We start from the raw sequence: 15,526 nt of genomic DNA, 5'->3' as shown, positions 1-15,526 counted from the left end.
CAAAAGTGTGTCCATCTGCAGCCTTGCCCAAAAGTGTGTCCATCTGCAGCCTTGCAAAAAAGTGTGTCCATCTGCAGCCTTGCTCAAAATTACAGCATTATCAGTGTCCATCTGCCTGCCAAGGAGGGAACGAGCACCACCGAGATAGACAGAGCCAGATGTCCTGTGTACTCGGCTCCTCTCGGCTCGTTTTGCAGTCTCGCCCAGTCCCACCCCTTGGCCCGGCTCCTATGATGGACATAACACCGGTCCAATGGTGGGACATAAATGCTAAGAGGCGGGACTGGGCATGACTGCGAGCGGTGCCGAATACACAGTAAACTTGGCTCTGTCTATTTCTGCAGCGCTCGTTCAATCCTTCCCCTCCAAGGCAGCTGTTCGGGGTATGACACACACCCACAATTTTTCCCCGATTTTAAGGAGGAAAAAGTGTGTGTTATACGCCGATAAATACAGTAATTAAATATTCTTTGCAATGTGAAGAATCAACTCATTTACTGAGCTCTGGAGCAACTACACTAACAAAGTGCACAGTCTATTTTCCTTTAGAAAATCAATCCTGTTGTGTTATAGATAACGTAGAATTCAAGAAAAAAACTAACTACTCTTAAAACTGCTCCTTTCCCCTCCTAACACTGATTCTGACCAACCTGTGTAAGACAGACCTGTATTTCAGGCCGCTCTGGTCCGGTCACATGATCTGGTTCTCCTCTGTTAGCCAGCAGCGGCTGCATGGCAGAAGAGGGAGCACCGACAATGGATGGGCCAAAGGAGTCTATAGGTGGTGTCAACACTCCCATGCATTAACATCTATTGTCCAACCCCTTTTTCTTTTCCCCTGCAGTTGGTGCTGACTGACACAGAGGAGATCACATGACCAGACAAGAGTGGGCTGAAAACAGTATATACATATTTCTTACACAAGTCAGAATAGGTGCTAGGAGGGAGAGTGCTTAGATTATTCCTGGAATTCTACTTTATGTTTCAATAGTGTTTATTAGTTTTCTTCACAGACAAAAAGTAGTACATATCAACGTCACTTCCTTCTCTAGATAATGATTTGACAATCTGTTCACCATCACATCGTGCCATTGCCTATGAGGGTTATGACCTCCCAAAACATATGTAACTCCACATCATACAATTGGCAATTTAGACGATAGTAAACAACACTCCAGATATGTGAAAAGGAGGTAGTAAAGCAGAAAAAGGGGGATTCAATCCCGTCGGAGAACAATAGGAAAGGAGACAGTGGGATGAGAAAGAAGAGGGGGGAATGGGGAGAGTTGAGGCTCCGCGCAAAGTTAAATAATCCACAAGATATACCTAAGAACCACTCGACCCAGGATCACCAGTTAAGTAGCAGATCCATGGATCCCAGACTTTATGGAACTGCTTCATCTTGTCCTGCGTGAGTGCCGTTAGCCGCTCATTCAACATAAGCCAGGACAATTTGTATTTAAGTTGATCAAATGGCAAGGCCGCGGACTTCCAGTTTCTCGCTATGGTTATTTTCGCTGAGGTGAATATGAATGCCACCAGTCTCCTCTGGGGTCCTGAAGCGTCAGGTATCTTACCCCCCAGGAGCGCATGTTTAGCAGCTTTAACTAAATTGATCTGGGTCAGGAAGTAGATGAAATTGTACACCCTGATCCAGAATCTCCGGACCCTAGGACAGGTCCACCACATATGGTATGTGGACCCCGTCTGTCCGCATCCTCTGATGCCAGGTGCCCGAGAGGCACCTGGCACGAAAGCGGCCAGTCTAGCCGGGACCATATACCACCTCAGCAGGACCTTGTAGTTAGCTTCTATAATGGAAGTATTCATGATCGATCGAGACGCCGATTCCGACAGCCTGTGCCATTCATCAATCTCGAACGTTTCCAGGAAATCCTGCTCCCATTGGAGCATATAGCCCAACTTTTTCGAGGAGTATGACAGGATAGAATAAATAGCAGAAATATGGCCCCTGACTTTATCATATTGCCTACATAAATACTCAATAGAAGTCATAGTAGTTAGATCGCCTTTGCGGGCGACAGTTTGTAAAAAGTGGTACAGTTGCGTATATCTAAAGCGTTCAGTCACTGGCATTTGGTATTTTTCAACTAACGTTCTCTCTGACAATATCCCTTTGTGATCACAAAGATCGGCAATTCGTAGAAGACCCTTATTTGTCCACCAGTGAAACCCTACTGGAGAGAGGCCCGGGGTGAAATCCCTGTTCTTTAACAAGGGTGCTAACGGATTGTGAGGGGATTTAAACGTCCTATTCCTGGAGAGCCTGTCCCAAATTTCCAATGAGAAGGACAGTGTTGGACACAGTATGACCGGCCTGTCCTTCATAGGAAGCCACATAATATGAGATATCAAATCAGGTCGACAGGCATAGGATTCCATAGTCATCCATATTGCATCAGGCTTTTGAGAATGGTACCTCGGAAGGTGGGCCAACTGGGCCGCATAAAAGTACTTCATAATGTCAGGCAGTCTCAAGCCACCCCTTTGCTTTGGTGTGTACATAGTACCCCTATTCACCCTAGGCCTCTTATCTCCCCAGATGAATTGCAATATCTTCTTTTGGAATATGTGGAGGTCAGATCGAACTAGTGACACAGGCAAGGTACGAAACAAATATAAAACCTTGGGTAGTACATTCATTTTTATGGAGTGCAATCTGCCAAACCACGAAGGGGGTTGAATCTGTCATCTGGCCAAATCGTCTGATAGGCGTTTAAATAGGGCTGGGTAATTCTGGCTATACAACGTCTGAACAGATGAGGTCAAATTTATACCGAGGTAGGGAAGAGCTTCCCTGTCCCACTTGAACCTGTGTGATCGCTCAAGAGTCTCCTGAGTTGATTTCGGTAAAGATATATTAAGTGCTCTTGATTTCTCATGATTAATTCGGAGTCCTGAAACTTCTGAAAATGGTTGCAAAATCGCGTATAGGTTAGGGAGGGAAGTAATGGGCGACGACAATGTCAATAGCAGGTCATCTGCAAAGAACAAGCACTTGTGCTCGTCTTCCCCACAAACGATACCCTTGACATTGGGACTCGAACTGATTTTTATCGCCAAAGGCTCAATTGCTAAAACAAATAGCAGCGGCGATAACGGACAGCCTTGACGTGTTCCTCTTTTGATATCGAGCGGTGGGGATGAATAGCCCCTCAATTTCAATAATGCTGAGGGAGAATGACACAGCGTTCGCAAGAGTACCAGAAAGCGCTCGCCAAAACCGAAATGGTGCAATACATCAAAAAGGTATTCCCACGAGAGAGAGTCGAACGCCTTCTGGATGTCAAGCGAAAGCAGCATGGAATTCTACTTTAAATGACCAACATCTCACCACAATATTGTGTCTTGGAACAATTATATATTAGTTATCATCCTGCTGTACTCCAATGTTGCTGAATTTATTAAAGACTTAAAGTGGGACTAAAGTTTTAAATGAAAAAACTGTGAGCGTATAAGCTCTTCTGCAACAGAAATACTGCCGGCCTGCTTTAGAATGCACCCTGAGCTGCGCATACATATGTGACATCATCACATGCCGGCCAATAAAGATAGCCGTATCCTGGTACCCGGAGGAAACCTAGTAGAAGATGCAGTCCCCTCCCCTGGATATTTGCTGTGTGTTCACACATAGCAGAGCAAGGTCGCTGCAGGAGAGAAATTCTTTGATGCACAAATGCTGATGAAGAAGGTTAGCATTCTTCCGTGTGCGCCAAGATCCCTTCAACCACCACTGCAAGGATAGGGCGAGAAGGGAAAAACCGGCAATCTGCAACCTTGGAATACCCACTCCTCCAGAATGGCATCACCCATCAAGGCATTTTGATATTTGCATAACTCTTTCTAAGAGCTTTCTATCCCACTGCTTGCACAAGGATTGAGGGCTTGTGAACAGAGTAGTGAGGCAGGGTGCTGTAATGTTTTCAGGAAGCTATGTACTCTGCTGGCCCCTCTCATCCATCACAATCTGCCTGCGGTGCATAGAGAAGCACAGAGGCAAAAATAAACAGAGGTCCAAAACAAGTTATGTAAAAAAACATTCAGTTTTAATTAGCTTTAATTAGCTTTTTAACAGGGGGGTAGGAACCAAGAAATGCATAAAATCAGCAGATTCTGTTTCAGCTTTAAGTACAAAACTATCAATGCACTGCACACTGCACAAAAGTTAATGAGGTTGATTTACTAAAACTAGGGAGAAAGCACAATGGCGCCACTATAAGTGCAGTACTGCACCTAGAGTGGCGCCATTGTGCTTTCTCCCCAGTTGATTCCAGATACGCTTCACATCTTTACTGGGCTGCCTTCAAGTGCCTTAATATGAACTAAAAGGACTTTTTTTTAACAGTCTCAAGTTTTAACCAGCTCCTGGATCCCAGGAGCTCATTTGTTTCCATTTGTTTTTAGTTGTATTCACATTGCTGCTGGTGCTAGCGCCTACTCTTTCCTATGTGGATTTACTAAAACTAGAGAATGTAAAATATGGTGCAGATGTGCATGGTAGCCAATCAGCTTCCAGGTTTTTTGTCAAAGCTTAATTGAACAAGCTGAAGTTAGAAGCTGATTGGCTACCATGTACAACTGCACCAGATTTTGCACTCTCCGGTTTTAGTACGTCAATCTCAATGTGCTTCATCATTTTTTCCAGGCTGTTTTTCCATAGCAAGACACACCTTATGTGTACTTATTTTTACTGACAAGGGATGAAAGTAAGCTCAGCCCCATTAGGTTTGCCATATTACTTATAAAATAAGGTCATGAATAGGAAGTTTGTGTTCAGTACCATGAGAATAAAATAAGGAAATACATTCATTAATTGCATTTTGTGTTTGCTCTCTATAAGGCTTAAAGTGGTTGTAAACCCTGTACAACCACTCTTCCCTGCAGGTGAGCCTATAATAAGTCTTACCTGTGGTACTGGAAATATCTCCTAAACTAGTATGGTTTAGGAGATATTAACCATATACGGCTGCACTAACATCATTGGCGCATGAGCACTGTTTCTATAGTGCCTGTGCCGTGGTTGCAGGCTCCCACGCGAATGCGTCACGAGACTCTGGCCAGTAACAGAGCCAGAGTCCACGTCCCCAGAAGGAAGTGGGGTTGAAGATGGACGCGATTACACAGCGGGGACATTGTGGGCTTCTTCTGCAGGTAAGTGGCACATAATGGGCTACTATACTATGCAATGCATAGTAGCCCATTATGCTTTTACTTTGCAGGGAACAAAGAGGAAGTAAAACCCATAAGGGTTTACTTCCACTTTAAGCTGACCATAGATGGGTAAAATTGTAAACGAAAATTCTTAGGAAAAGAACATTCTAAGAACATTAAGTCATTTTTCTAATTATTAGTGGGTCAAACAAACGTTTGTTTTCGACCACAGTGAAAATTAAAAAATTTGGAAAAATTTGAAGGAGCAGTATAGCTTTGTTTTTTTGAATGAACAAATGTATTTATGTATATGGCTTTCATTTAGTAATGTCCATTCATTCTAAAATCAAATGTTAAAAGCAAACAAAATCTTTCGGACAACCAATGAATTGTCTGAGAATGTTTTGAGAATTTTTATATGAATTTTCCTATGAATTTTCTTTTGAAATTATATCCTTCTATGGCCAGCTTTACCACCTATTGACAGTATACCTGTGCATTCTACCAGCAATTGTGATATAATTTGAATGCAGGAAAACACTTTTTTTTCAGGTGAAGCTGTTCATGCATGTATGCTTTGATGCATCCTGCTTAGTGAGCACAACAGACAGATAGGCAGATGTAAAGTTGCTTCATGTGTGTTTTTGTGCACTTCTTATGCCGCGTACAGACGGTCGTTTTTTGTGATGAAATAAAGCGACGTTTTAAATCATGAAATAAAACTAAGTTTTTGAAACTTCATTTTCAAAAACGATGTTACCTACACACCATCGTTTTTTCAAAATGCTCTAGCAAAGCGCGGTTACGTTCAGCACTCTTTTACATTGAAGCTAGCTTCATAACTTGCTTCTGAGCATGCGTGGGTTTAAAAACGTTGTTTTAAACGTTGTTTTGCCCACACACTATCATTTTAATTGACACAAAAAACGACGTTTTAAAAAACGACACAAAAAATTCAAGCATGTTCGATTTTTTTTTTTGCCGTTTTTCAGAAAACATAAACAACGTTTTCCCCACACACGGTCATTTTAAATGACGTTTTTAAAAACAATGTTTTTTTTCATCACAAAAAACACCGTCTGTACGCAGCATTAGAAAGGGTTCTGTAAAAAATAGTGCAAAAAGATGGTTGTCTAAATAGAATAACCACATCTAAAAATAAGTGCATTGGTACACTATGAAGGTGATTTACTAAACCTGGAAAATGCTAAATCTGGTGCAGCCGTGCATGGTAGCCAATCAGCTTTCAACTTAAATGAGAAGTTTGGGCATTTAGAAATAATACTTACCTAGGTGGTTGCAGCATTAGTCTGATGCTGCATCTGTCCACCACCAACTCTAAAGCCCTGTACACATGACCGGTTTTCCTGGCAGGAAAAAAACGTTGGTTTTCCCAAGGGGATTCCTGCCAAGCTTGATGGGTTTCCTGCCAAGCTTGATGGGTTTCCTGCCAAGCTTGATGGGTTTCCTGCCAAGTTTGTCTTGCGTACAGACTGTCATCCAAAATCCCACTGGTCAAAAGTGCGGTGACATACAACGCGTATAGCGGCACTATAAAGGGGAATTTCCATCCCAATGGTACCAACCCTTTGGGCTGCTTTTGCTGATCTCGTGTTAGTAAAAGTTTGGTGAGAGACGATTCGCTTTTCAGCCTCGTGCTTTTTAGTCCGTTACAGCGTGACGAATGTGATATCTCCATTACGAACGCTAGTTTTACCAGAAAGAGCACTCCCGTCTCATACTTGATTCAGAGCATGCGTGTTTTTTTTGCCCTCGGAAAAGCATACACATGACCGTTTTTCACAACGGGAAAAAGTCGCAACGGGAAAATAGAGAGCAGGTTCTCTATTTTTTTTCGTCAGTTTTCCTGTCGGGAAAACTGCGATGGAACATACACACAACCGGTTTTCCCGGCCAAACGCTCACATGGCAACTTTCCTGCCAGGAAAACCGGTCATGTGTACAGGGCTTAAGGCCCCTTTCACATGTGCGGACGCTGGGCCAGATTCAGATACATTGGCGTATCTGTCCGGCCCGCATAACGTATCTCCGATGCGTTACGCCGCTCTAACTTTGGGCGCGAGTTCTTTATTCACAAAGAACTTGCGCCCTTAGTTAGAGCGGCGTAGCGTATGTGTTGCGGCGTAAGGCCGCGTAATTCAAATGGGGATGTCGGGGGCGTGGTTTATTTAAATTTCCCTTGACCCCGCGTTTTTTACGTTTTTCTAGAACGGCGCATGCGCCGTCCATAAAATCTCTCAGTGTGCATTGCTCTAAATGACGTCGCAAGGACGTCATTGCTTTCGTCGTGAACGTAAATTACGTCCATCCGTATTCGCGAACAACTTACGCAAACAACGTAAAATTTCAAAACTCGGCGCGGGAACGACGGCCATACTTAACATTAGCTACCCCTCATATAGCAGGGGTAACTATACACCGAAAAAAGCCGAACGCAAATGACGTAAAAAAAAAGCGCCGGGCGGCCGTTTGTTTCTGAATCGGCGTAACTCCTCATTTGCATATTCGTCGCATAATTATACGGAAGCGCCACCTAGTGGCCGGCCTGGAATTGCAGCCTAAGATCCGACAGTCTAAGACACTTACACCTGTCGGATCTTAGGGATATCAATGCGTAACCTGATTCTATGAATCAGGCGCATAGATACGACCGTCGGAACTCAGAGATACGACGGCGTATCTCTTTCTGAATCCGGCCCGTATGTCCGCTTTTTCATCCATCCGTTTGCGGATGAAAAAGGGACATACATTGGTCCCTAAGAGATTGCGGGTGTCAGCGGATGAACATCCGCTGACACCCGATCTCGTCCACCTCCGAAATGATCCGATTCTGCAGACATACGGTCCGTGTTCATCCGATCCCCCCATAGGGGAGAGCGGAGAAAAGACAGGGTGGTCCCTGCACAGTGTGTGGAGACCGCCCTGTCATCCGTCGGCTCAGCGGGGATCAATGGAGCGGAGCATACGGAGGCGGATCATTACTGATCCGCCCCGTGTCAAAGGGGCCTAAGACTGAGAACTGAGGGGTGAAAGACTGCTGATCATTAACTTCTCAGTGCTCTGTGAACAAAGAGCTGGCGACTGGGCAGTGGAGGGGGCGGTTCGCTGAGAGACTGAGCCAGCTGCCAGTCTAGGCATCTGGGTGGATCCTGATCATATGGCTGTGATCTTTCCCCAGCCTGGACTGGCTCTGTGACATCAGCCGTCAGCAGGCTTTAGCAGAAAGAACTAGACTCCAGGGATCCACAGGAGAAGTACAACAGAACAAGCTTTGTCTGTACTTCTCTATTCAGCTTGTTCAATTAAAGATAAGTTCACCTGTGGGAACATGTTACATGTTCCACACATTTTTAGGGTGGAACACATAACATGTTCCCACTCCGGCAGCCGCTGCCCACTCCGCTGCCTTTAGTGACAGCAAGCCAAGGATTTTATCCCCCTGTTCGCTGTCACTATTTGAATAAAAAAGTCCACCCAGCCACATAATTTATTTTACAGAGTTCTGTGAATGGAAAACTACAAGTACCCACAGCCTTTGCGGCTGTTGCCTTGCAGTTCTCATTGAAATACTATGGCACTGTTGGTAGTTTATTCTCTCTTCGTGTCAATCTGTATCTGTCTGCCCATACACTGACAAGTCTGTATGAGTACTGCATGGCATCTGCTGATCTCAAGTGCAATGCTTTACAATGTCCAAGCAAAAAGATGTGCATTTATTATTTTGTTTTTTAAAAGGTGAATGTATCCCTTAAGTTTTGACAAAAAAAAAAAAACAGAAAGCTGATTGGTTTTTATGCCGAGCTGCACCAGATTTTGCACTCTCTAGTTTTGGTAAATCAACCGCAAAATATACTTCTCTACATTTTTAGTGGTTGGAGGCATTTGAAAACAATATAAACAAACACGCAAATAAACAAAATGATTGCATACAAACCCTTCAAAAACTTGTGCTGTCTGTTCATAATTTAAAATTAGGCAGGCGTGGTATCGTCTTAGCACCGCTACAATGTACAGACACAAGCGCGTTGTGTAACTTCCTGCAAGGTTTGAGGATTTCAACAGCAATTCTGCTTCCACTACACTCAGTTCATTTAGCAGCTGAAAAACATGAGACAAATTGGTTTTAGATTACGTTTGAGAACGTGAACGTTACATGAACAGCATTGTGTAACTGCAAATATGCTGTGTGCAGACTATTTTTATGGACTTGTATGTGGAAGTGTAGAAGTGTGACTTTTCACCAAGTGCCAGCAAGCATCACAACAGTGTGGCACACTAGATCAGTGTTTCTCAAACTTTTTTCAGTCATAAAAATGATGGACAATCTTAAGGCACCCTTTAAAAATGATGGACAGTCTTGAGGCACCCTTTAAAAATGATGGACAGTCTTGAGGCACTGCATTCTAAAATGTAAAAAGTATTCTAGTAGTTTTACATAATGTAGCAACATCCACAAGTAAAAAATCCAACGTTAGAGATGATTTATTCTTCCAAAGCAAATACACTTTTGCAAACTGGTACTGACTAGTGTTCCAATGTTTCTCTTCTCCCTCAGTTTTTCTCCATCAAGCTAATGTGAGCCCAATGCTGGGGATGCAAGGATGCTTTGCAGGCAACTGACATCCTCCTTATCAAATGATGATGCCATTGGCAGGGCCAGATTAAGAACATCATGGGCCTGGTGCTGAAGATTTTGGTGGGGCCTCTTAGGCTGCATTCACACCTCCGTGACAAGTAACGCCGCGTACGCGGCGTATTTTGCCGCGAATAGTGTAACTTTTTTTTTACAAATCCTTCCTATTGCTTTGTATGGCCGAACGCCAATGCCGCCTGAAAAAAAGGGTCTGGGACTTTTTTTCATGCCGCAGGTGTACGGCGTCTATGAGATGTAAACCATCTCATAGACAGCAATGGGAATTCTCCCCTCCAGCGGCACGAGCGGCCGGCGTCGGGCGTTTTGTCGCGGAGGTGTGAATGGGGTGTAATAAATAATAAATAAATGCGTGGGAATGACATGAACGCAGCCATGGCAAGTGACCAAAGGCACAGAACCCAGAAGGAAGACCGGGTGAAGATGGAAGTGTCCAGGACCCGCCTGATTCATCACAGCGCAGCACTGGAGGGCTCAGTCTGAAAATTGAAGTGTACACTAATGTGCTAATATGCTGTGCATACTTGTACACTGTGGCATAACCTACCACAGGGCCTCTAAAAAGTAGTAATGTCAGGAAAGTTTACTACCGCTTTATTATCACAGGATCCCAGGAGCCTCTCATGGGGCCCCCTACTGACCCGGTGGACGGTGGCCCTTGGGCAGTGCCTAAGTGCACAGTTGCCAACATTTAAAAAATATTTTCAGGGCCACTTTTTTATATAAGTGCTATATTTAGAGTAGCTGAGATCCCCGATGTTCCTCTATACATCATAGTAGTAATCACAAAATTAAATGAGTACTAATAATGGGGCAGAACAAATATGAGAACTGATATTTCCTTTAGTTGAACTAACAAAAGTGTGTCCATTCTAGAGCTGGTAACATTGAGGATATTCAGTATAATTTTAAAGAACTGTTTTTGTGGGTAAGCGACATAGGGGAGGAGTATGGACGGTATATAAGTGGGAAGTATGTGCAGGTGAGGGAGAGGAATGTGGAGGGTCTAACAGTGGGCACTATGTACAGGAGAGGAGTACAAAGGGTACGGAAAAAAGCACTATGTACAGGAGAGGAGTGTGAAGGGTATGACAATGGGCAGTATGTACAGGAAGAGTGAGGGGGTATGACAGAGGGTAGTACGTACCAGAGAGAAGTGTGGAGGGTATGATGGGGCAGTATGTACAGGAGAGGAGTGTGGAGGGTATGACAGTGGGCAGTATGTACAGGAGAGGAATGTAGACGGTATGATAGTGGGCTCTATGTATAGGAGAGGAGTGTGGAGGGTATGACAGTGAACACTATGTATAGGAGAGGAGTGTGGAGGGTATGACAGTGGGCACTATGTATAGGAGAGGAGTGTGGAGGGTATGACAGTGAGCAGTATGTACAGGAGAGGAGTGTGGAGGGTGCGACAGTGGGCACTAAGTACAGGAGAGAAGTGTATGACAGCAGGCACTATGTACAGGAGAGGAGTGTGAAGGGTATGACAGTGGGCGCTATGTATAGGAGAGGAGTGTGGAGGGTATGACAGTGGGCACTATGTACAGGAGAGGAGTGTGTAGGGTATGACAGTGGGTACTATGTATAGGAGAGAAGTGTGGAGAGTATGACAGTGGGCACTATGTACAGGAGAGGAGTGTGGAGAGTATGACAGTGAGCACTATGTACAGGAGTGGAAGGATATTTAGGGACTGAGTAGTGGTTAAGCGGGTCATACATGGATTGAAATTACGCCAATTATGCAGAGACCAGCCATAGTCAATCTATGTATGGGCTAGCTGGTTTTACACAAGTCAATCTATTAATCAACTTGAGTACAACCAGCCTGTTTTTTTTTCTTAAAACAATCAGTGCTGCCAGCTAAAGTTAGCAACACTGATCATTGTACGCACTGGCAGAACACAATAACACTGCAGGAGTGATTCCCCATCCACAGGTCAGCAGGTGAGAGGGTGTGTGAGGACAGGCTGGGGAGAGATACTAGTCAGTGGCTGGGTAGGCACTGGTAGTATCAGAGCCAGATACACACAGGTTACATATGCCACGATCGTTAGAGCGAGAACAATAATTCTAGTACTAGACCTCCTCTGTAACTCTAAACATGTAACCTAAAAAAATGTAAAGCATTGCTTAGGATACCCAAAAAAATTGTGCTAACTTAACTAACTAACTGTTTTTTTAATGAATGAAACATTTTTTTCCAAAAAAACATGTTTGAAAAATTGCTGCGCAAATACCGTGCTAGAGCTGCACAATTTATCGTTAAAAAAATCGTGATCTCGATTCAACCCCCCTGACGATCTTCAATGCAGAGTTTGCTGATTCTTTCATATAACAAGTGGAGAGACTTTCAGCTGTCAAAAGAAAATATCTGGGCAGTCTGCCAAGTTTTTAACAGGAAACATTGTAACTGACACTTCCTTCTTAGATCAAAGGGATACACTTCTGTGTGTAAAGAACAAATCTGGGCAGTCTGCGAAGTTTGTAAACAAAATGAAACATTGTAACTAACTAACATTGTAACTAAATTTAACCACTTAAAGTCCAACACTTGTTTCTTAAGTTAGAAAGCAATATTATTTGCTAGAAAATTACTTGGAACTGCCAAACATTATATATATTTTAGCAGAGACTCTAGGGAATACAATGGCTATTGCTGCAATATGTTATGTCACACTGCATTTTCCCACTTCAATGAATAATAAAAACCATAAAAACAAAACAGTGAAGTTAGCCCATTTTTTTGTTTTAATGTGAAAGATGATGTTACGCCGCAACAATCGTGAGAGAATCGTGATCTATCTTCTAAGCAAAAAAATTGCAATTCTCATTTTAGCCAGAATCGTGCAGCTCTGTACCCTGCAACATAAAAAGTGCAAAGACCACCATAGAGTAATTTTCTAGCAAAAAACAAATGATGATTTTTTCATGTAGTAGAGAAGTGTCAGAATTGGCCTGGGTGGCAAGGGGTTAATTACCATGAGTAATATACAAATAATTATTATAAGCACTGTGATCCTATCAGTCTGCTGTAGTGTGTCAGCTTGTATTTATATTGGCCGCTCTGAATGTAGCTTCTGACAGGCTGTGCAAGCAGGCCTGTATCTCCGGAACCATAAATGATAGCCGTCCCATATTTTAACCAGTTGTGGGGTAGCTCTTCCCATGCCTACCCCCAAATGTGGGCTTTCTGTGACCTCTGGTCATCGAGCTACAATCCCCCAAATTCGATCTTAAAAAAAAAAAATCTTAAAAAAAAAAATTCTTAAAAAAAAAAAAAAATTTTTTTTTTTTTTTGGGCAAATGGGCCTATCTTGAGAAAGGGGCCTGGAGCTGCAGCTCCATCAGCCCCATTGTTAATCCGGCCCTGGCCATTGGTCATTAGGACGCTGGCAGATAGAAGGCTGTAATGGTGCACAATGAAAAGCTGTGGCTTTGTGTAACGAAAAGGCAGTTTCATCCATACACTGGCTTGTCAACAATTTTGTGGGCAATTTTTAGGCATTTTGTCAAGGCACCCCTGAAAAAAACTCAAGGCACCCTGGTTGAAAAAGGCTGCACTAGGGGAAAGGTATATTTGTATGCAGCTTCAGGTGTGCTCAGCTTGTTATGTGTCACATTCATGTGAAGCCAACACTTCACTGACGTTCTTATGTGGACTGATTTGTATCTGATTGTGTGCTTAGGGGGAACTCAGTGTAGGGAAAAGGTGTCAAACATCCCTTAGCTGTTAGAATTTGCAAACACAAGATGGCAAGGAACTTGATGTGCACTACTTCAATACCGGGTGATCTGCCGTGCTTGTTCCAGCTATCGTAGAAGTTCCAGCGCATGAGAAAGCTGATGTGCTGAGATGGTTCCAGCTATCGGGAAAGTTCCTTCAAGGACTGCGCAGACGCAAACTTGCCGACGGAAATCTCCGAACCGCGGCCCGGCATCCAGGGCAACGTGGATTTCGAGGTAAGTGGCTCGCTCGGCCTCCTGGCTCTTTTTTTAACATCCTCCAATCCACGGGGATGTTAAAGAATGAGCCTGGATGCCGGGCGAGGTTCGGAGATTTCCGTCAGCAAGTTTTCGCCTGCGCAGTCATTGAAGGAACTTCCCCATTAGGGGAACATTAAGGACAAGTCACCAGGCACTTTCCTCCCCTCCTGCCCAGGACAATTTTCAGCTTTCAGCACTGTCACAATTTGAATGACAATTGTGCGGTCATGAAGCACTGTACCCAAAGTAAATTTTCATAGTTTTCTTCCCACAAAAAGAGCTTTCTTTTGGGGGTATTTTATCACCACTGTTTTTTTTTTTTTTTTACTAAACAAACTAAAAAAGACCAACATTTTGGGGGAAAATTTTTTTCTTTTTTTCTGTTATAAAATGTTGTTTTCTCCTTCACTGATGGGCACTGATAAGGCTGCACTAATGATTACTGACGAGGCGGCACTGGTGGGCACTAATGAGGTGGCACTGATATGGTGGCGATGAGGAGGCACTAATATGTAGAATTAATGGGTACTGATAGGTGGCACTAATATACAGCACTGATGGGCACTGATAAGTGGCACTGATGGGCACTAATAGTTGGCACTGATAAGGAGGTACTGAAGTGCATTAATGATGAGCACTGATTGGTATCTGTGAAGGGCACTGATAGGCGTTACTGATGGGCAATGATTGACACTTTGATGGGCACTGATTGGCGATTTGGGTGGGTACTCATTTGGGTGGGTACTCATTGGAGTTTGGGTGGGCACTGATTGGCATTGTGGTGGGCAACTCTGATGGGGGCTGTGCTAATAATCAATGTGCTGATTATCAGTACACACACCCCCTCTGACAGGAGAGCCGCCGATCGGCTCTCCCTGTCAGCGCAAACGAAGGAATGACGATTACCGGCACTTCCTGGTTCACGCTGTGATCAGCTGTGATTGGTCACAGCTGATCACATGGTAAAGAGCCTCCATCAGAGGCTCATTACCATGATCGGAGATGCAGTGTGCCAGAGTGACACACCACCGATCATATACTTTGTAAGGCTTTTAGCAAGAAAGCTAAAGTAAAGTGGCTGTGCAGAACTGGATTTGACAGGCATGCAGGGGCAGGTAAGTGGTCATGAAAGTAGGATAGTAGGCATTCTGGGAAACTCACCCACCCCTGCACATCTGTCAAATTAGGACGAGTGGCTGTGTGCATACAGTGCTGCATCCCCATAGAGTTTCATAGGGTCACACAGCTCCAGCCACATTAAAGAGGAAGTAAACCCTCTGAAGCATATCTTAAAAAAAAAAACTGCAAGAGAAAGGCATAATGAGTTAGTATGCATAGCATACTAGCTTCATTATGAATTACTTACCCGAGTTACTTTTGGGTATCGCGGCTCCGGCTCTGTGATTGGCCAGAGCCACAATGACATCACTCCCGCGCATGCGTGTGGGAGCCATCAGTGATGGCACGATCGCCCTCACTAATGGCATGCTCAGTGCGCCTGCGCCATTGTCTATGGCGCACATGCGCCACAGACATCGGTGCAGTCTTTTCTGCAAATATCTCCTAAACTGTGTAGGTTTAGGAGATATTTGTTGCACCTATAGGTAAGCCTTAATCCATACTTACCTGTAGGTTAAAGTGGTCTGTATGGGTTTACAACCACTTTAACAAACAGCCAGTTCACAATGTATGGGC

General features: G+C 43.9%; 1 protein-coding gene across 1 annotated transcript in view; it reads right to left on the bottom strand.

Annotated features, from left to right (window-relative positions):
- Positions 1-15,526, bottom strand: part of LOC120936659 (mediator of RNA polymerase II transcription subunit 12-like protein) — a 54,955-nt gene that overhangs the window by 14,524 nt on the left and 24,905 nt on the right. The window contains exon 4 of the mRNA XM_040349171.1: positions 9,128-9,291. Coding sequence (XP_040205105.1) covers positions 9,128-9,291 — 164 coding nt within the window. The remainder of the gene's footprint in view (positions 1-9,127; positions 9,292-15,526) is intronic.

The sequence above is a fragment of the Rana temporaria genome, chromosome 4 (assembly GCF_905171775.1).
Source record: "Rana temporaria chromosome 4, aRanTem1.1, whole genome shotgun sequence".
NCBI classification, from domain to species: domain Eukaryota; kingdom Metazoa; phylum Chordata; class Amphibia; order Anura; family Ranidae; genus Rana; species Rana temporaria.
The sequence above is the reverse complement of the archived record's forward strand: the minus strand, read 5'-3'. Positions and strand labels throughout refer to the sequence as shown.